The 22,429-nt window shown below is 42.2% G+C and overlaps 2 protein-coding genes across 13 annotated transcripts in view; one reads left to right on the top strand and one right to left on the bottom strand.

The window, feature by feature from the left end:
* Positions 1-22,429, top strand: part of slc5a8l (solute carrier family 5 member 8, like) — a 115,201-nt gene that overhangs the window by 20,734 nt on the left and 72,038 nt on the right. The window contains exons 1-2 of one of the 12 annotated variants that reach the window (XM_059972797.1): positions 10,308-10,330; positions 15,602-15,676. The exons of 7 other annotated variants lie outside the window; for them this stretch is intronic. In XM_059972797.1, coding sequence (XP_059828780.1) covers positions 10,323-10,330; positions 15,602-15,676 — 83 coding nt within the window. In that variant the 5' untranslated portion in view covers positions 10,308-10,322. Of the gene's footprint in view, positions 1-10,188; positions 10,331-15,601; positions 15,677-22,429 lie in introns of those variants that run through there. 4 more of the 12 variants (XM_059972804.1, XM_059972802.1, XM_059972806.1 and 1 more) reach the window with 4 other exon arrangements.
* LOC132395778 (uncharacterized) overlaps positions 1-22,429 on the bottom strand; it is a 63,795-nt gene that overhangs the window by 33,116 nt on the left and 8,250 nt on the right. Inside the window, exon 2 of the mRNA XM_059972808.1 lies at positions 20,362-20,613. The gene's annotated coding sequence lies outside the window, so the exon portion shown is untranslated. The remainder of the gene's footprint in view (positions 1-20,361; positions 20,614-22,429) is intronic.

Raw genomic sequence — 22,429 nt, 5'->3', positions numbered from 1 at the left:
TAAATTTGTTTATCAATAGGTCTTAAACTGATGCTGCTTACTTACATACAAACACTGGGCTCTGTCTGTGGATTTCAGCGTGGATCCTAAACGGAAACAGTTGACGATTCCCATCAGAGCTGCATGCGAAGTTGCCACTTCTTGGCACCGTCTTGAGACCAAGTGAGGGGTGAGGTGTACTTGGCTTGGTGAGCTCCTTCAGTATTTTCTGTCTGTGGCTGATTGTGTCCAACAAATCTTACAGAGTTTTTTGAGGTTATCAGGAAAGTTGATGAAGGAAAGGCAGCTGATGTTGTCTACATGGGCTATAGCAAGGTCTTTGACAAGGTCACACATGAGAGTTTGGTCAAGAAGGTTCAGTCGTTTGGCTTTCAAGATGAGGTACTAAATTGGATTAGACATTGGCTTTGCCAGAGAAGCTAGAGTGGTAGTAGATAGTTGCCGTTCTGACTGAAGGCTGCTTACTAAAGGTATGCCACAGGGATCAGTTCTGGATCCGCTATTGTTTGACATGGAGTCATAGTCATAGAACTGGACTTTCAGCCCATCTAGTCCATTCTAAATCATTTATCTTGCCTATCATTGACCTACACCCAGAACGTAGCCCTCCATACCCCTTACATCCAAGTACCCATCCAAATTTCTCTTAACTATTGAAATCAACCCCACATTCACCACTTGTGCTAGCAGCTCGTTCCAGTCTCACTACCCTCTAAATGAAGGTTCCCCATCACGCTCCCCTTAAACATTTCACCTTTCACCCTTAACCTCTAGTTGTAGCCTCACCCAAACTCAGTGAAAAAATCCTGCTTGCATTTATCCAATCTATACTCCTCATAAGTTTGTATAATTCTATCAAATTTCCTCTCACTTTTCCCTATAATGTAGATCCTCAAGTTCCAGCAACATCCTTGTAAATTTTCTGTGCACTCTTTAAATGTTATTGATACGTTTCTTTCCTGTAGATAGGTGACCAAAACTGCACACAATACTCCAAGTTAAGCCTCGACATTACATTCCAGCTCTTGTACTCAATATATTGATTTATGAAGGCCAAATGCTTTCTTTATGACCTTGTCTACCTGTGATGCCGCTTTCAAGGAATTATGGATCTGTATTCCCAGATCCTTCTGTTCTACCGCACTCCTCAGTGCCCTACCATTTAAAACCAGCCCTGTCTGGTCATCCCAAAGTGCAACAGCTCACACAGGTCTGCATTAAATTCCATCTGCCAGTTTTCAACCTATTTTTCCAGCTGGTTCAGATCCCGCTTCAAGCCTTGATATCTCGCTATCCACCACACCCACTACCTTAGCGTCATCTACAAATTTACTGATCCATTTCACCATGTTATCATTCAGATATGTTGATTTAGATGACAAATAACAACAGACCCAGCACTGATTCCTGTACCACTAGTCACAGGCCTCCAGTCAGAGAGGCAACCATGTACTACCACTCTCTGGCTTCTCCTGTGAAGCCAATGTTACTACCTCATCTGGAAAGCTGAGCGACTGAACCTTCTTGTCAGCCTCCCATGTGGGACCTTGTCAAAGGCCTTGCTAAAATCCATGTAGACAACATCCACTGCCTTTCCTTCACCCACATTCCTGATAACTTCCTTGAGTTACTCTATAAGATTGGTTAGACATGATCTAGCATGCACAAAGCCCTGCTGACTATCTGTCAATCTGTCCCTGTCTATCCAAATACTCATATATCCAGTCCCTTAGAATACCTTCCAATAACTTTCCCAGTACTGACGACAGGCTCACCGGCCTATAATTTCCTGGATTATTTTTAGAGCCTTTCTTAAACAGCGGAACAACATTAGCTATCCTCCAATCCTCTGATACCTCCTCTGTCACTAAGGATGATTATCTCTGCTAGGGCCACTGCCATTTTTGTACTTGCCTTCTTAAGGGTCCAAGGCAACACCCTGTCAGGCCCTGGGGCTTTATCCACCCTGATTTGCCTCAAGGAAACAAACACCTCCTCTTCTGTAATCTGTACAGGGTACATGAAGTCGATGCTGCTTTGTCTCACTTCTCATCTCATTTGTTCCTACTTGTTTGAATCTGCAATGCACCTTCTGTTTTTGTCTTAACCAGGGCCTCAATATCCCTTGAAAAACTTTCTTCATAATTCCTGTCTGATAATGACTAGGCAACTGCAGGAGGTTAGACATTCAAGGAGTCTGGTGTTACAAGACTGCCAACAATGAGCTTAAGGAAATCCAGGGCATCCCTGTTCATGCACAGACTGGCCCCAAAATGCCCTAACTGTTACAGAGTTAAATTGCTATACCACCTCCTTGGACAAGTTGATGACATTACGTGTCAATGATGTGCACATAATTTCTCACGCTTCAACATAATCTCCTGAAGCATTCACATAAGATGAAGAGATCAGTCAGACTATCAGAAATACATGGCTGTCAGAGCAGTTCCAAATTCCTGCAAAACTTTAATGAGATTTCGGCAATTTGCCTTTATTTACACCATAACACCATAAGACAGAAGAGCAGAATTCAGCCATTCGACCCATCAAATCTACTCCCTCATTAGATCACGGTTGATCTACGACATGGCCTCCACAGCCACCTGTGGCAATTAATTTCACAGATTCACCACTCACTGGCTAAGGAAATTACTCCATTCTAAATGGAGTAATCTCCATTCTAAATGGTTGTCCCTCTACTCTGAGGCTGTGCCTGCCCTCTGCTCCTAGAGTCTCCACTTTAGGAATATGTCTACTCTATCTAGGCCTTTCAAAATTTGATGGTTTTCAATGAAATCAACCCACATCATTCTAAATTCCAGAGAATACAGGCCTAGAGCCATCAGATGTTCTTCATACAACAACTCTTTCATTCCCAGAATCATTCTCATGAACCTCCTCTGAACCTTCCCAATGACAACACATCCTTTCTTAAACGAATCAGCCAGAACAGTTCACAATACTGCATATGGTCTGACCAATGCCTTATAAAGCTTCAGCATTACATGCTTGCTCTTATGCTGGAGTCCTCTTGAGATTAATGCTGTTTAGAAAATAGTTTGTACATTTATTCTCTCTACCAAAGTGCATCTCAATACTGTATTCCATCTGCCACTTCTTTGCCATTTCTCCTAATCTGTCTAAGTCCTTCTGCAGCTTTCCTGCTTCCTCAACACTACCTGCCCCTCCACTTATCTTCATATAATCCACAGACCTGGCCACAAAGCCATCAATTCTATCATCTAAATCAATGACTTTCAACATAAAAAAGAAGTGGTATCATCACTGACCCCTGCTGAACAACACTAGTCATCAGCAGACAATCAAAGAAGGCTCCCTTTAATCCCACTCTTGGCCTCCTGCAATCAGACAAATGTTCTTTTCATGCTAGTGTCTTTCTTTTAATACCATGGGCTCTTATCGAGTTAAGCAGCCTCATGTGCCTCATGTCAAAGGCCTTCTGAAAATCCAAGAACACAACATTCTCCAGTTCTCCTTTGTCTACCCTGTTTGTTATTTCCTTAAAGAATTCCAACAGATCTGTCAGGCAATATTTTCCCTTAAGGAAACCATTTTATCATGTGCCCCCAAGTACCCTGAAATCACGTCCTTAACAATCGACTCCAACATCTCCCAACCACTAACAGGTCAGGCTGATAGGCCTGTAATTTCCTTTGTTTTGCCTCTTCCCCTTCTTGAAGAGTGAAGTGATATTTACGGTGTTGCAGTCCTCCGGAACCATTCTAGAATTGCTGGAGGTGCAGCACATATTGTCATGGACTGATATAGTGTTCAATTTTGCTCAAGTGCCAATGGAAACAACACTGCCTCTGAGCTTCCATTTGGTTATTTTGTAGGCTTGAAAACCGGCAGTGAAATGTCTAAGCTCCTACAGTTTCCTTGTCATTACAGGAGAGGAAATATTGAAGATGTTAAAAGGACCATTTGGAGTAAGTTCCTCAGGTCAGATGAGGTGCACAGGTTGACTGATTATCAAAAACATATAATCCCAAAATTTGTCTGTACCAAGCAAGGTTATTTAATTCTAGTAAGATTCCATTATGAGGGGCATTATGAAGTGTATTCATATGTCAGGCAACCAGGTTACTTGGATTATACAAGTCCAAGTGGGAGTTGGATGATCAATCCTCCTTGCTCTAGCTTTCAAGTAATTGATTCTGAGATTTCTAACTCTCATGTCGGGATATTTTCTTATTGAGAAAGCAACCAGCATATGAACAGCCTCGGATAGGTTGACCCTCCTGTCCAGTCCACAGTTATTTGACTGGCAGACATCACCAGCTGACACCAAGTCAAACACCATATCTCTCAGAGCCAACCTCAAGTGGTAGCCAGCTGCTTCACCCCTTGTCTCTTTGGAAAGTAAGCAGGCCCATCAGGTCTCAGTGATGATACCTGGTTAATGTGCCTTTATAAAACGTTCACCTTCTTTGGACATCAGAAATCTCATCCCTCGATAACTTTATTTTAATGTTGCTATAGTCAAATTGATTTCCATGTTCCGTTTAAACATTTATTTATTACATGTATATTTCATTCACATTACAACCAGTCATAAAGTTAATTGATTGGTTGTTTTGAGGAATGTAGCAGTGAATCTTTATTGTGGTCAGAACTACCTTTACTGTTTAACCCCCAGAACCATGCTAGAATCTAGTGATTCCAGAAAGATAATTACTAATGCCTCCACAACCTCTTTCAAAAACCTGAGGTGTATTCCGTCTAGTCCAGGTGTGTTATCTAACTTCAGATCTTCCACCTTCTCAAGCACCTTCTCCCTAGTAATAGCAACTGCACTCATTTCTGCTCCCGAACATTCTCAAACTTCTGGCATACTGCTAGTGTCTTCCACAATGAAAATTAATGCAAAATATTTGTTCAGTTCATCTGCCATTACTACCTCTCCAGCATCATTTTCCAGTGGTTCAATTTCTACTCTCACCTCTCCTTCACACTTCATATATCTGAAAAACTTTTAGTATCCTTTTTGATATTATTGGCTAGCTTACCTTCTTCATTTCCCTCCTTATGGCTTTCTTAGTTGGCTGTTGTATTTTAAAAGCTTCCCTATCATCTATCTTCCCACAAATTTTTGCTATATTATATGCCCTCTCTCTTCCTTTTATACTGTTTTTGGTTTCCCTTGTCAGCAATGGTTGTGTCCTCCTGCCTTTAGAATATTACTAATTCTTTGGGATGCATCTTTCCTGCACCTTCCAAGTTGCTCCAGAAACTCCAGCCATTAATGTTCTGCTGTCATCCCTGCTAGTGTTCCTTACCAATCAACTTTGGCCAGCTCCTCTCTCGTGCCTCTGTAATTCCCTTTACTTCACTGTAATATAATTTCAATTTTAGCTTCTCCCTCTCAAACTGCAGGGTAAATTCTATCATATTCTGATCACTGCCTCCTAAGCACTCTAATCAATTTAGTTTATTACGCAGCACCCAATCCAGAATAGCCTTATCCCAGAGTGGGCTCAGCTACAAGCTGTTCTAAAAAGTTATCTTGTAGGCATTCTAAAAATACTTTCTCTTCGGATCCAAAATCAGCATCAACAGGATTTTCCCAATCCACCTGCATATTGAAAATCTCCATAACTATTGTGACATTCCCTTTTTGACATGACTTTTCTGTCTCCCATTGTAATTTATAGCCCACATCCTGGTTACTGTTCGGAGGCCTGTATTTAACTCCTATCAGGGTCTTTTTACCCTTAGCCCAACCTACAAGGGTTATACATCTTCTGATCCTACTTTCTACAGATATGATATAATTTTTTTACCAACAGAGCTACACCACCCCCTCTGCCTACCTGCCTGTACTTTTCACACAATGTGTATCCTTTCATGTTAAGCTCCCAACTATGATCTTCTTTCAGCCACAACTCAGTGACTGTCCACATCATAACTTCCAATCTCTAACTGCGCTACAAGATCAAATAGCTGCAACATTACCTCTCAGCTCCTAAACTCAATCCCACAATTGATGAAGGCCAATGCACAGTATGCCTGCATAACCACAGAGTCAACCTGTGCAGCTGCTTTAGTGTCCTATGGACTCAAGCCCAAAATCCCTCTGATCCTGCACACTGCCAAGAGTCTTACCATTAATACTATATTCTGCCATCATATTTGACCTACCAAAATGAACCACCTCACACTTCTGAGTGCATTCAAATATAACACCTTCGGAACTGTATTCATCACTTTTTTCAGTTGTCCCCCTGTTACACTGCAACTCATCCCACTCACAGGAATCTTTCCCTGTCATCTGTCTGTCCTTCCTGATAGGCTCACTACGCACTGCCTCCGTTCGTCTACCAACTGCCCCATCCTCAGCCCTTTCACTCCAGTTCCCATTCCCCATCAAATTCATTTAAGACCTCCCCAAGAGTTCTAGTAAACTTGCCCCCAAAGATATCGGTTCCCCTGTGGTTCAGGTGTAACCGATCCCTTTTGAACAGGTCGTACCATCCCCAGAAGAGATCCCAAATGATCCAGAAATCTTCTTCTTACACCAGGACCTCAGCCACACATTTATCTGCCGAATTATCCTATCCTTATCCTCTCTGGTGCATGGAATAGGCAGAAATCCAGCTAAAGTTCAACCCAGATAAGTGTGAGGTGGTTCATTTTGGTAGGTCAAATATGATGGCAGAATATAGTATTAATGGTAAGACTCTTGGCAGTGTGCAGGATCAGAGGGATTTTGGGCTTGAGTCCATAGGACACTAAAGCTGCTGCACAGGTTGACTCAGTGGTTAAGAAGGCGTATGGTGCATTGGCCTTCATCAACTGTGGGATTGAGTTTAGGAGTTGAGAGGTAATGTTGCAGCTATATAGGACCCTGGTCAGACCCCACTTGGAGTATTGTGCTCAGTTCTGGTCACTTCACTACAGGAAGGATGTGGAAGCCATAGAAAGGGTGCAGAGGAGATTTTACAAGGATGTTGCCTGGATTGGGGAGCATGCCTTATGAGAATAGGTTGAGTGAACTCGGCCTTTTCTCCTTGGAGCAACAGAGGATGAGAGGTGACCTGACAGATGTGAATAAGATGATGAGAGGCATTGATCGTGTGGGTAGTCAGAGGCTTTTTCCCAGGACTGAAATGGTTGCAACAAGATTGTGCAGGTTTAAAGTGCCGGGGAGTTGGTACAGGGAAGATGTTTTTTACTCAGAGAGTGGTGAGTGCATGGAATGGGCTGCCGGCAAAGGTGGTGGAGGCGGATACGATAGGGTTTTCTAAGAGACTTTTGGATAGGTACATGGAGCTCATAAAAATAGAGGGCTATAGGTAAGCCTAGTAATTTCTAAGGTAGGGACATGTTCAGCACAGCTTTGTGGGCCGAAGGGCCTGTATTGTGCTGTAGGTTTTCTATGTTTCTATGATTACTGTCTTGGAGGTCTTGCTGTGGACCTGATCCGAGACATCCCTGACCCTGGCTCCTGGGAGGCATCATACCATCTGTGTGTCTCTATCACATCCACAGGATCTCATAGTATTCCACTAACTATGGAATCCCCTATCACTATTGCAGACCTCTTCTGCCTCCTTCCCTTCTGAGCCACAGAGCCAGACTCAGTGCCAGAGACCCTGTCACTGTTGCTCTCTTCCGGTAAGTCATCCCCACCAACAGTATCCAAAATGGTATACTTATTATTCAGAGGAATGGCCTCAGGGGTACTCTGTACTGACTACCTATTGCTTTTTCCTCTCCTGATAGTCAGCCCGGTACCTGCTTCTTGCAACCTCAGGATGACTACTTCCCTGTAGCTCCTATCACCTCCTCAGTTTATCATATGAGCTGAAGGTCATCGAGCTGCAGCTCCAGTTCCTTAACGCGTTCTCTGAGGAGCTGCAGCTCCAGTTCCTTAACGCGTTCTCTGAGGAGCTGCAGCTCCAGTTCCTTAACGTATTCTCTGAGGAGCTGCAGCTCCAGTTCCTTAACGCATTCTCAGAGGAGCTGCAGCTCCAGTTCCTTAATGCGTTCTCTGAGGAGCTGCAGCTCCAGTTCCTTAATGTATTCTCTGAGGAGCTGCAGCTCCAGTTCCTTAACGTGTTCTCTGAGGAGCTGCAGCTCCAGTTCCTTAACGCATTCTCTGAGGAGCTGCAGCTCCAGTTCCTTAACGCGTTCTCTGAGGAGCTGCAGCTCCAGTTCCTTAACGCGTTCTCTGAGGAGCTGCAGCTCCAGTTCCTTAACGCGTTCTCTGAGGAGCTGCAGCTCCAGTTCCTTAACGCATTCTCTGAGGAGCTGCAGCTTGCTGTACCTGTTGCAGATGTGTTTATCCCAGAGGTTAGTGGTCACCCAGAGTTCCCACATCTCACACAAGGAACACAGCACAGAACCTGGAGCCATTCTTACTGAACTACAGACACATAATGAAGAATGAAGAAAAAGAAACTTACCAGATATTTAACTCGCTCTGGTGAGCCATATCATCCCCACTCCAACAATGGCCACCCCACTTGTCCCTGCCTTATTTTTAGTTGCCCTTGCTAATGAATTACAATTTGATTGGGCTGTGAGAAGTCACCAAAAGCCTACAGACACTCCTTTTTAAATCTCACTCACGAACTTGTGAGCTGCCTCCTCTCTCACTCCCGATTCGACAGAAAATCCATTTGGTTAACTCATCAACCTGTGTCTGGAAAAGGCTCAGCACCTGATTTTCAAAGTTGATGGCATAGGATGTCAGTTCACTATATGTGAAGACAGTTGCCTGGGAAATACTGAAAGGGTATGGCAGGTTTCTGGGAGATAAGTGGATCATAAAGTGCTTGCGCGGTAACCCAAAGAATAACATGCAGGCTTACATTAGGTGACATTTTAAAAAGCAGCTCAGCATCAGGTGGCAGTTTTCCAGTGGCAGCAACAGCTTTGAGGCTGTCAGAGGGTGAAAAGAGCACTCTTTCAGTAAGAGAAGAGCTTACTGTGATGGTCCTACAGAAATTGCTTAACAGAGTGTTCATCAGATGGTCCAGACCTTCAGCAGAGTAATGCGCTGTAAAATAGATGACTGTATGCCACTCGGATGTCAGACACTGATATTTTCCTAACACTGAGTGCACTTCCAATAGTTGTAGCAGTTACATAACTATAATCAATGCTTTGGCAGACAAGGATTTGTTAGGAGGTACCAGGTTTCTTTCAAGTGGAGTCCTCAACAGGCCTAAAGTCATCTCTTCCATTTCTGGTACTTGAAGATGTAATCCTTTCAGGGAGCACACCAGTGTAATCCAAGTTCATAATGGAAATCCCTTTCCCACAGGTTAATCACTGGGTCTCGTGCAATAAGAAACTGATGCTTTCTTCCAAATCTGGAAAGTAAATTTGTGAGAAACAGGAAGAGACTGGCTGTCCTGTAAGTCCCACAACGTTTAACTGATTCATTGCTCAAGGTGCTCCTGACCATCCGGAAGCACAAATTGTGGAAAGGATGGCTCCAGTATCTGCCAAGAAATCTACTTGTTGTCCACCTACAGTCAAGGGAATAACTGGCTCAGAAATCTTTACAATGGGCAGAAGCATAATTTGCAAATTCTTCAGTACAGCTTGGGAAAGGAGTACTTAAAGTAAACTGAGTAGTGTGTGGTCCTGGTGGCAGCAGAGGCAGAAGCTGACTGTCACTGACACTGAAGGCATTTTCGAGCCCAGCTCTCACTGACAAGACACACACTGCATGGATATCTAGCTCTTCCATCCCTGCCACATCCACTGCCATCCACTTGTTTGTTGATGTGAATCAAAGAACTGTAAAAACCAGACATTCAAAATGGCATTGTCTAAATCTATGCTGTCAAAACAAAAATAATGCATTAATGCAAGTAATTTGAAAATTAATTCCACACTGAATTCGTAAGAAGTTAATATGGTAATAATTAGCAGAAACTTGCTATTTTAGTTAAATATAAAATGGAAGTACAAGTTAAAATAGCGTACAAATAGTATAGGACAACTGTCACAATATTTTTAAACAATATGCACAACATTTTGTCTACATCACCCTTAGCAGCACTAATTCTCTGATGTTGTCATTGACACTGGCTATTTTGCAAAATGCTGACAATTCATAGCTCTTCTCATCCTGCACAAGTATACATTTCCATTAACCTGGGTTGTAACTCATTTACAGCTGCATTCATTAAATTCATTGTCCATCTCTTGTGCAACACTACGTATTTTATGTCAGTCTACAGTGCGAGAGAAACATTTTCCTGGAGCCTCTACTGGGTTAGTACAAGCACACTTAAATCAAGTACACACATCCTGAAATTCTGAAACCAGTTGCTTCTTTTTGAATGCTGAGGTAGACACTATTATCCTTGACTTGCTCTTTCCGTGTCTCTCTCTTTCACTTGTTTTTCCTGCGACACTCATCTTACTGTTTCTGCATCTCACTTTGTTGTGTATTTAATATTTCAGTAGTATTTGAGTAATACTTTAAATATATTGTTAATTAAGCATTCTTTGTGGTTTAAATAATTCATATGTAAAAGTACATGAATGGCATACATAATTACACCACTGTGTCATATGTGCACACCTAACTAAAGCAAAATTAAGAGTACACATGTTATCTCTTGCTCCCGTATTTTACATTCAATCAGCTTTTGGAGTTACAAATCATAATAGTGGTGACAAAGGAGTTTCAAACTGAACCCGAGATGACTACCTACCTGTTGAAGTGTAGTGAAATGTACAAGTTTTTTAAAAGTGCAGCATGTATCTCTTCAGAAGAGGAGATTGATGCTTGAGATAAATTTTTTTAGAAGGCAGAAAAAGGATTGACATTCACAAACAGTAAGTGCCAGGTGATAATAATCATAAATTAAACAAAAGGATGAAATGGCTGGTTACTCCAGAAAGATAGATGTGTTTGATTGCACAGCAGATAACTGGATATTGTATACTGAATGAATTGAGTAGCATTTTGACTACAACTTACATTTTAAAAAAGCAGTTGAATTCAGGATAGGATCTACGAGCATTTGGAGAAGTATAGTCTACTCATGGATAGTCAACATGGCTTTGTGAAGGGAAGATCATGCCTCACAAGCTTGATTGAGATTTTTGAAGAGGTAACAAAAGAAATTGATGAGGGTAGGGCAGCGGATGTGGTCTACATGGACTTTAGCAAGGCATTTGACAAGGTCCCTTACAAGAGATTCATCCAGAAAGTCATGAAGCATGAGATAAGTGGAACCTTAGCTGTTTGGATAAAAAATTGGCTTAAAGGAAGAAAGCAGAGGGTAGTTGTGGAAGGAAAGTATTAAGGCTGGAGGTCGGTGACTAGTGGAGTGCCGCAGGGATCTGTCCTGGGACCCCTGCTATTTGTAATTTTTATAAATGACTTGGATGTAGAGGCGAAAGGATGGGTGAGTAAATTTATGAATAACACGAAGATTGGAGGAGTTGTGGATGGAGCTGCAAGTTGTCTAAGGCTACAAGAGGATATAGACAGGCTGCAGAGTTGGGCAGAAAAATGGCAGATGGAGATCAATCCAGACAAGTGTGAGGTGATGCATTTTGGAAGGACAAACCAGAAAGCTGAAAACAGGATTAATGGTCAGTTACTTAAGAGTGTGGATGAACAAAGGGACCTTGGGGTTCAAATCCATACATCCCTCAAGGTCACTGCACAGGTTGATAGGGTAGTTAAGAAGGCCTATGGGATGCTAGGCTTCATTAACAGGGGGATTGAGTTCAAGAGTAGAGAGGTCATGTTGCAACTCTACAAATCTCTGGTGAGAAAGCACTTAGAGTATTGTGTTCAATTCTGGTCACCTCATTATAGGAAGGATGTGGAAGCTATGGAGAGGGTGCAGAGGAGATTTACCAGGATGTTGCCTGGTTTAGAGAACAAGTCATATGAAGCAAGGTTAACAGAACTGGGACTTTTCTCTTTGGAGTGTAGAAGAATGAAAGGGGACTTGATAGAGGTCTACAAGATTATGGGAAGCATGGGTAGGGTGGATTGTCAGTACCTGTTCCCAGGGCAACCAATAACAAACTCCAGATGATATATGTACAAAATTAAGGGAGGGAAGTTTAGGGGAGACATCAGGGGTAAGTTTTTTTACACAAATAGTTGTGAGTGCCTGGAATGACTTGCCAGGGATGGTAGTGGAGGCTAAAACATTAGGGGCATTTAAGAGCCTCTTGGATAGGCACATGGATGAAAGAAAAATGGAGGGTTATGGGGTAGTGTGGGTTTAGTACTTTTTTTTAAGGATTACATGGGTCGGCACAATATGGAGGGCTGGAGGGCCTGTACTAGGCTGTAGTGTTTTATGGTTCTATTGTGAAATACAGCAACCAACAAACTATAATGGGTTTGCATGTGGTAGAAACAGGAAGGCCAGCATTGTGGGGTTTGGTCAATTACAACTTGATTGGAGATCCATCCAATATTTGCATGCCACATCCCTTGCAATAGAGTCAACTGAAAGTGAATTAAGATAGGTACTGAATGATGCCAGAGCAGTGTTCAAGGATGGTGTTGGAAAACTCAAACATAGCAAGGGTAAAATAGAGTTAAATGAAAATGCCACACCCAAGTTTTACAGAGCAAGCCCATCTGGTTCCTGTAGCATCTGTGAGCTACATCACATGAAGGCTGGAGGAATTCTTTCCAAGGCTGAGTGTATCCTATGAGCAATGCCAATGGTCTGAGTGGCCAAGAAGGATGGGTCTGTCAGGATCTATAATGATTTTAGGGTTACCATCAACCCAATACTGAAAGTAGATTAATACCCTCTGCCCAGGATAGAGGATATCTTTGCAAACCCACCTGGAAAGAACCATTTTGGCAAAATGGACAGCCACTGAGGCCTACCTACAGATGGAGATGGAAAAGAGTCCAAAGTGTTTCCCACCATAAACAGTCATAAAGGGCTTTATCGCTATAACAGGCTTATTTTTGGAGTAGCATCTGTACCTGCACTCTAGCAGAAAGCTATGGACCAGGAGCTACTCAGTGTTACTTGGATGACAGCATTGTTACTGGTGAGGATGACAAGCACTATCTCCAAAATGTTTTGACAGTGAGTTCAGGGAGCTCGGGTGCTAAATTAAGACTACACTTCCGGGATGGTGCTTTCAGTGTTTCTACCTGTGTCACGTGTGGGTGAACTAAGAAGTAGGAAGATACAGCAGTTTAACATATGGCTTAGCAAATGCAGCAGTGGGTGGGCTTCAGATTTTTGGATCATTCTGGTTTCTTCCAGAGCAGTTGGGATCTGGAGAAATGGAACAGTTTGTAAATTGTGTAGTGGTGGACCAATATCCTTGCAGGAAGATTTGCTAGTGCTGCTTGGGCTAGGGTTGGAAGCTAGAATTGCAGTGGTGTGGGAACCAGAGTGGCAGTACAGCAATGGCATGGTTGTGGGGAAAGTAGATTGTAAGAGAAAAAAGATCTAGTACTTTCCCTGCAGATATGACAAATATTGTAACCTCTTCTTGGGCTTCCAGCAGGGTTCAGGTTTCAATTATAACCAATGTTTCACTGACAAACTCTGCCATCTTCATCAGGGATGACGGCTGAGCACGTCAAGTCCGGTGGTACTTATAACCCTGTCATCCATCTCTCTTGATTGGTTATTCCTCATCCAATCAGGTTTCCACTCTCCCAGCTTCTTTACAATCGAATTCCAGTTCTTACTTAGAGGTTTGCCTTTGTTAAAATTCTTCTTCCTTAGTTTTATTTCAATGGCTTCCATCACCAGGCAGTCCCTTAAGACATTGGCGCAGCACAGCAGCTTTGTGCCATCGGTTATTCCTATCGCCATTGTGCATACAATGTTCTGCTACTGCTGATATCTCTGGGTAACCCAAACAGATACAACTCCTGTGCTCCTTGATGTGCGTTTCCTGTCTGGCTGATACACATTGCTCCATATTCACAGGGAATTCTGATGACCTGAGTCCTGGAATTTTAACAAAGATGAAGGTCTTGCTCTAAGTAAGAACTGGAATTTGATTGTAAAGAAGGATGGGAGCTGAAAAGTTGAGCACGGTGCTCTGAATGCTCTGAATTCAATGCCAGGATATTGTAGAACTTAGAGCATGAATAAGCACATGCAACTATGATAATGTAGCCATTAGTAAGGCTTGGTTGCAAGAGGGGCAGACTTATAGTTCAATGATTGGTGATTCTATGGTTTTAGACATTATACCGTATAAGGAACATCTAGCAGCTCTTGGGCTGTATTCCCTGGAGTTCAGGAGAATGGGGAGCGGGGGTGGAATCTCTGAATGTTAAAAGTCCAGAACAGATTAGATATGGCAAAGTTATTTCCCATGGTAAGGGAGTCTAGGAAAAGAGGGCATGACTTCAGGCTTGAAGGATATCCATTTAGAACAGAAATGTGGAGAAATTACTTTAGTCAGAGGGTGGTAAATCTGTAGAATTTGTTGCCACAAGTGGCTGTAGAGGCCAAGTCATTGGGTGCATTTGAGGCAGAGATAGATAGGTTCTTGATTAGCCAGGGCATCAAAGGGTATGGGGAGAAGGCAGGAGCGTGGGGATGACTGGAAGAATTGGATCAGCCCATGATTGAATAATGGAGCAGACTTGATGGGCTGAATGGCCTACTTATGCTTCTATATCTCATAATCTTATGGTCTTATACAAGGGGTGGTATTAAAGGGAGAGGGGTATCATTATTCATAAAAGAAAAGGTACATAAATGCTCAAAAGAACATATGAGAGGGCTCATCTATTGAGGCAATTTGGGTGGAACTGAAGAATAACAAAGGAATGATCATGTTATTGGGACTATATTATACACCTCCCAATGATCAGTGGAATTTAGAGGTGCAAATTTGTAGAGAGATAGCAGACAGTTGCAAGAAATATGAAGCTGTGACAGTAGGTGATCTAACTTTCCATATATTGACTGGGACTTCCATAATATAAAAGCACTGAACAGGATAGAATTTGTCAAATACGTTCAGGGAAGTTTTTTTTAGTCAATATGTAGAGGTCCCAACTAAAGCGAGTATGGTAATAGATCTCTTTTTAGGGAACAACAGAGTGCAGGTGACAGAAGTAAGTGTAGATCTATTGATCAGATCTCCATTAATTTTAAGTTTCTAAACTGAACCAAGGTGAATTTTTATGCCTAAGAAGGAATCACATAGGCATGGATTGTTTTCTGGAAAAGAGATGCTTGGTATGTGGGAGGCCTTTGAAAGTGAAATATTGGGAGTACAGAATGTGTATGTTCCTGTTAGAATAAACGGTAAGGCTAACAGATTTAGGCTGCTTTGGTTATTGAGGGATATTGATACCCTGGCATATCAGGTAGAGGCTGGTAGGGTCAATTGAGGTATTTCAGGAGTATAAGAAATTCAAGAGAACACTACGGAGAAATTAGGAGGGCTAAAAGTGGACACAAAATTGCTGTGGTAGCCAAGGTGATTCTGAATCCCAAAGGCCTCTGTAAAGCTGTATTAAGAGCAAAATGATAGCAAGGGAAAAAAGTTGTTCTCTTGAAAATCAGCATGATCATCTATGCATGGAGACAAAATAGATGGGGGAGATCTTAAATGATTTTTTGTGTCTGTATTTACTCAGGATAAAGACACAGTCAATAGGAAAACTTGTGAGGTCATGGACTGTATATGGATTACAGAAGAGGGGTTACTTGAGGTGAGTTAGGATGGATAAATACCAACGGCCTGATGAGGTGTTTACTTGGACCTGAATGAGGCTAGTGCACAAACTGCAGGAACTTATCAGAGATCAGATATCCTTCACCACCAGTGAGGTGCCAGAAGATTGGAGGATGGCTAATGCTGTTCCATTGTTTAAGAAAGGCTCTAAGAACAAGTTGGGAAATTTTAGGCCGGTGAGCCTGCTGTTAGTTGTAACTAAATTATTTTATTGTATTACAAGGGAAATGATATACAAGTTCAGTGGATTCTGGGTAATCAGGACAGCCACTTATCTGAGATAGCTCTTCAAGAACAAAAACTAATCATGAAAGCAGCTAGTATTCCCTTTGTTCATTTGGGATGCTATGCCACTTAATTGAGACAGGAAACAGTTTCTAATTTGTGTCAGTCACGTGCACTTGTAAACAGTAAGACAATTCAGAACTACTTTGCTCTCTGCGGTTTTAAGCATTCAGGCTTGGTGATGTCAGGAATGGCCAGGGTAAAAGTGGAACTATTTCGCTACTTCAACAAGTTAGGTACTATGAAGAGTTTGAAGGTATTGATAATAATCTTGAATGTTACAATGGAAGTGAAGATTATGAGGTTGCAATTGTTGATAGTGGTGTATTACAACAGTCCATTAACTGTTCATTTACAGTCACTCAAAAGAACAAGGCAGCATAGACTGGAATCGATAACTATTAGGAATCAAAGTCTGCAAAAATGATTTGGACTAGCTGGAAAGTGGGTTGAAAAATGCCCAGTGGAAGTTAATGTAGTCAAGTATGAGATGTTGGGAGGATAAACCAGGTTAAGACTTACACAGTGAACTGTAGGGAATTGAGGAGTGTGGTAGAACAGATGGAATGGGGATACAGATTATAATTCCTTGGAAGTGGTGGTGTCACAGGTAGACAAGGTCAGAAGGAGAGTTTTTGGTGAATTGGCCTACATAAATCAGAGCATTGAGTACAGGAGCTAGGACATTATGTTGAAGTTGTATATGACACTGGAGATGCCAAATTTGGAGTACTGTGTGAAGCTCTGGTCACCTACCTACAGGAAAGATATCAATAAGATTGAAAAGGTGCAGAGAAAATTTACATTGATTTTGCCAGGACTTGAGGACTTGAGGACCTGAGTTGCAGGGATAGGATGAATAGGTTAGGAATTCATTCCATAGAGCGCAAGAGAATGGTGGGGGGGGGGGGCATCAAACAGAGGATTACTAAATTTTGAGGAATGTAGATAGGGTGAATTCATGCAGGATCTTTCCTGTCAAGTTAGTTAACTAGAGGCCATAGGTTGAGGGTGAAAGGTAAAGTACTCAAGGTGTATGCAAGGGAAGCCACTTCACTCAGAAGACTGTGGAATGAGCTGCCAGCAGAAGTGGTAAATCGGGATTCAGATGTACCATTTAAGGCCTGTTTGGATAGGTACATGGATGAGAGGATGGAGGTATAGGTAAATGAGACTAAGCAGAAAACCAGACTGGCATGAACTAGATAGACTGTGTTGTACTGCTCTATGGTTCTATGACATCCTACAATATCAGGGCTGAGATGTTGTCATACAACATTTAGGGGCATTATTGGAAGGACACATCTCCTAGCTCCTGAAGCTTAAACTGATAATGAAACTGATTCAAATACTTGAAAAGCTTGCAAAAGGTTGAAAAAAAACTAGGTAATGATAGAGATCTAGAAGATTATAAGGCTAGCAGGAAGGAGCTTAAGAATTAAATTAGGAGATCCAGAAGGGACCATGAGAAAGTCTTGGCAGTCAGGATTAAGGTAAACCCCAAAGCATTCTACAAGTATGTGAAGAGCAAGAGGATAAGGCATGAGATAATTGGACCAATCAAGTGTGACAGTGGAAAAGTGTGTATGGAACTGGAGGAGATAGCAGTGGTAATTAATGAATAGCAACACACTTAACAAAGGGTCTCGGCCCAAAATGTGCTTCTCCTTATAGATGCTGCCTGGCCTGCTGTGTTCCACCAGCATTTTGTGTGTATTGCTTGAATTTCCAGCATCTGCAGATTTTCTCATGTTTACTTAATGAATACTTTGCTTCAGTATTCACTAAGGAAAGGTGATTTTAGGGATGACTTACAGTGGGTTGAAAAGCTTCAGCATATAGACATTATGGAAGATGATGTGCTGGAGCTTTTGGAAAGCATCAAGTTGGATAAGTCTCCGGGACCAGATAAGATATTCCCCAGGCTACTGTGCGAGATGAGGGAGGAGATTACTGAGCCTCTGGCAATGATATTTGCATCATCAATGGGGACGGGAGAGGTTCCGGAGGATTGGAGGGTTGCAGATGTTGTTCCATTGTTCAAGTAAGGGAATAGAAATAGCCCAGGAAATTATAGACCAATGAGTCTTACTTCAATGATTGGTAAGTTGATGGAGAAGATCCTGAGAGGCAGAATTTATGAACACATGGAGAGGCATAATATGATTAGGAATAGTCAGCATGGCCTTGTGAAAGGCAGATCATGCCTTATGAGCCTGACTGAATTTTTTTCAGGATGTGACTAAACACATTGATGAAAGTAGAGACATAGATAATGTAGTGTCTATGGATTTCAGCAAGGCATTTGATAAGGTACCCCATGCAAGCCTTATTGAGAAAGTAAGGATGCATGGGATTAAAGGGGACGTTGCTTTGTGGATCCAGAATTGGCTTGCTTACAGACGGCAAAGAGTGGTTGTAGACTGGTCATTTTCTGCTTGGAGGACGGTGACCAGTGGTGTTTCTCAGGGATCTGTTCTGGGACCCCTTCTCTGTGATTATTCTAAATGACTTGGATGAGGAAGTGGAGGGATGGTTTAGTAAATTTGCTGATGAGACAAAGGTTGGGGATGTTGTGAATAGTGTGGAGGGTTGTCAGAGGTGACAGCGGGACATTGATAGGATGCAAAACTGGACTGAGAAGTGGCAGATGGAGTTCAACCAGAAAAGTGTGAGGTTGTTCATTTTGGTACGTCAAATATGATGTCAGAATATAGTATTAATGGTAAGACTCTTGGCAGTGTGGAGGATCAGAGGGATTTTGGGGTCCAAGTCCATAGACGCTCAGATTGACTCTGTGATTAAGAAGGCATATGGTGTATTGGCCTTCAACAACTAATGTTACAGCCTTATAGGACCCTGGTTGGACCCCACTTGGAGGATTGTGTTCAGTTCTGGTCACCTCACTACAGGAAAGGTGCAGAGGAGATGTACAAGGATGTTGGATGGATTGGGGAGCATACCTTATGAGAATAGGTTGAGTGAACTTGTCCTTTTCTCCTTGGAGTGGCGGAAGATGAGAGGTGACCTGATAGAGGTGTATTAGATGATGAGAGGCATTGATTGTGTGGATAGTCAGAGGCTTTTTCTCAGGGCTGAAATGGCTAACATGAGAAGGCACCATTTTAAGGTGCTTGGAAGTAGATACAGAAGAGATGTCAGGGGTATGTTTTTTATGCAGAGAGTGGTGAGTGCCTGGAATGGGCTGCTGGCAACGGTGGTGGAGGCAGATATGATAGGGTCTTTTATGAGACTCCTGGATAGAGCTTAGAAAAATAGAGGGCTAAGGGTAACTCTAGGTAATTTGTAAGTAAGTACATGTTCAGCACAGCATTGTGGGCCGAAGGGCCTGTATTGTGTTGTAGGTTTTCTATGTTTCTACAGAGGAAGTCTGAAGCATCTGGATAGTCAAGCATTATCCACAAAGAGAAACAAGAACAACATTTCAGTTGAAGAACCCTTCTAGAGATCTGGAAAGTGAGTAAAGGTGCACTTTATGTTGTAGAGAAAGGAAAGGGTTGAGATGACAGAGGAAATGGCACTTGACTGCACAGAGTCCAGAGTGATAATGTTTTAATGTGAGGTACACAGTTTGCCATTAGAGGTTCTACAGAACGTAACTTTGATCTTTATTCCCTTTAATAAGCTTTTCTTGCTTTGTCATGGTCTTGGAAGTTAGCTAATACTTCTATCTACTGCAGTGCACTCCACCAGCCATTAAGTCTGTACAAATCAACTCTAGTAACGTTTCTAACACCATCTGGTTTGAAAGTTTTGCACCAGTATGTCTCAGCATAATGTATATCAATGCTGGGAAAAGCGATCTAACCAACATGACCACAAAAGGCCTCCAAATCAAATGTGCACATTGCTAGAAGATTCATGTCCCGGACCAGGATTCAAGAACTATCTAACTACAGCTCTCTGATTTATTATTAGAAGTCCAGGGAGTGAAAAAGCAGTGCAGGTTGTCAGTAGTGTTAGAAATAGCAGGAGAAGAAGGTATAAAATTGAATTATGTGATGATGCAGTAGAATTATTATCATCATCATTATGTGCCATGTAATACTGGCTGCTCACTCCTCAGCAGGGGACTCTTCCCAGTCAGAGGGGTATGCCAGCAGTCATCTTGGGGTTTTAGCTGCCAGCTCCCTTTCTTTTTGCCTATGTGTAGTTACAGGATGTTTTAGGCAAATTTTGCAGACATGCAGACCTGTTCCTCCACATAGGTTATAACTTCTGCTTTCTCTGCACTCCTTAATCTGGTGGCCCTCCTGCTTTGCAGTTCCTGTAGATGACTACATTGCTCTGGGCCACCACATGTCCAGGTATGACACACACTGGGTTGTCCCGCATACTTCATGTAACTATGATTACCTCCAATGGCATACACAAAGGGTGAGTGGATGATGGTACCATTAGCATCCACCCTTAGCTTGACCTTGCTGGTCCAGATCTCAAGCATCTCCTTGATGTCTGCACAACTTCCTTCTCCCTTGATGTAACAAGCCAGGAAGGTGAGGACATCCAGAACAGGAATCCAGTCGCATTAGGATTCTAGTTCTCAAGCATCACTTGATCCAGTTTCTAGATATCGAGCATGTAGATGACAAATCAGATGAACTATTACTGAAAGAAAGAAAAAATCAGACTTAGTCAAACAACAAACTTAAATGATCGTTAATAGTAGTTTACCACTTAAAAAAACAGTATTAGGATAAGGAAACCAAAAAAAACCATTCAATAAATAGCGAAGTAGCAAGAATGACAAATAGTTTCCTTCAATATTTAACAGATGCCATTGTGGCCACAGCAGGCTATTCAAATAAATTGAAAATATATCTAAGATAGCAATGGGAGTGGTAGGTGATAAATTCATTCAATCTAGAGATGGTGACATTGCTGGCTGAAGTGAATTGCCCAAATGATAGTGAGGTAGTTAAGTAAAAGTTAACGAAGGGAAAATTGCCAAATCACTGGCAGACAGCTGATGTGATTCACTCACATAAATACAGAAACAGAATGCTCCTGAGGACCTAGCAATCTACCATCTTAACATCAGTTCATAGCAGACACTTAATCACACAATGGGATTGCAACTCTTCTGGAAAGTTGCCAGGATTCCAAAAGGGAAAGGCATGCTTGAGCAATGCAACCAAATTCTTTGAGAAATAAGCAGTAAAAGTCAGAAAGAATATCGGAATGGGTGTAACACACAAATATTTATGAAAAGCCTCTGGTAAGGTGCAAGGTACTGGCAATGCTTTCTTCTGTCATGAATGGGACATACACACGTACAAACACACACACACACACACACACATACAAACACACACACAAACACAGATACACATACACACATGCATACAAGCACACACACACACAAACACACACAAACATACAAACACGCACACACACATAAACACAGCCACATACAGATGCACACTCACACACACAGCCACACACACTCACACACACATACACACACGCACAAACACACAGCCACACACACACACACACACACACAGCCACATACAGACACGCACACACACACACACTCACATGCACAGTCACACACACACACATAAACATACAAACACGCACACACACACAAACACACACATACATGTACAAACACACACACATACACACAAACACACACACGTACAAACACACACATGTACAAACACACACATGCACACACGTACAAACACACATACATACGTACAAACACACACATACATGTACAAACACACACACAAACACACACATACACGTACAAACACACACACACAAACACACAAATACACATACAAACACACAAACGCAGATACACACACACACTCACACACACATACACACCCACATACAAACACACACACAAACACAGATACACACACACACACATGCATACAAGCACACACACACACAAACACACACAGCCACATACAGACACACACACACACTCACACACACAAACATACAACACGCACACACACAAACACAGCCACATACAGACACACACTCACACACACAGCCACACACACTCACACACACAGACACACACGCACAAACACACAGCCACACACACACACAGCCACATACAGACACACACGCACACTCACATGCACAGTCACACACACACACACATAAACATACAAACATGCACACGCACACAAACACACAGCCACACACACACACACTCACACAAATGCAGATACACACGCACAAACACACAGACACAGATACACACACACACACACACACACACAGCCACATACATACAGACACACATGCACAAACACACAAACACACAGCCACACACACACACACACACACATACACACAAACACACACACACACACACAAACGCAGATACACACACATACACACAGCCACATACAGACACACACACTCACAAACACACACACATTTTCTCTCTCTA

Source organism: Hypanus sabinus, chromosome 6, assembly GCF_030144855.1.
Source record: "Hypanus sabinus isolate sHypSab1 chromosome 6, sHypSab1.hap1, whole genome shotgun sequence".
Taxonomy (NCBI): Eukaryota; Metazoa; Chordata; class Chondrichthyes; order Myliobatiformes; family Dasyatidae; genus Hypanus; species Hypanus sabinus.
The sequence above is the reverse complement of the archived record's forward strand: the minus strand, read 5'-3'. Positions and strand labels throughout refer to the sequence as shown.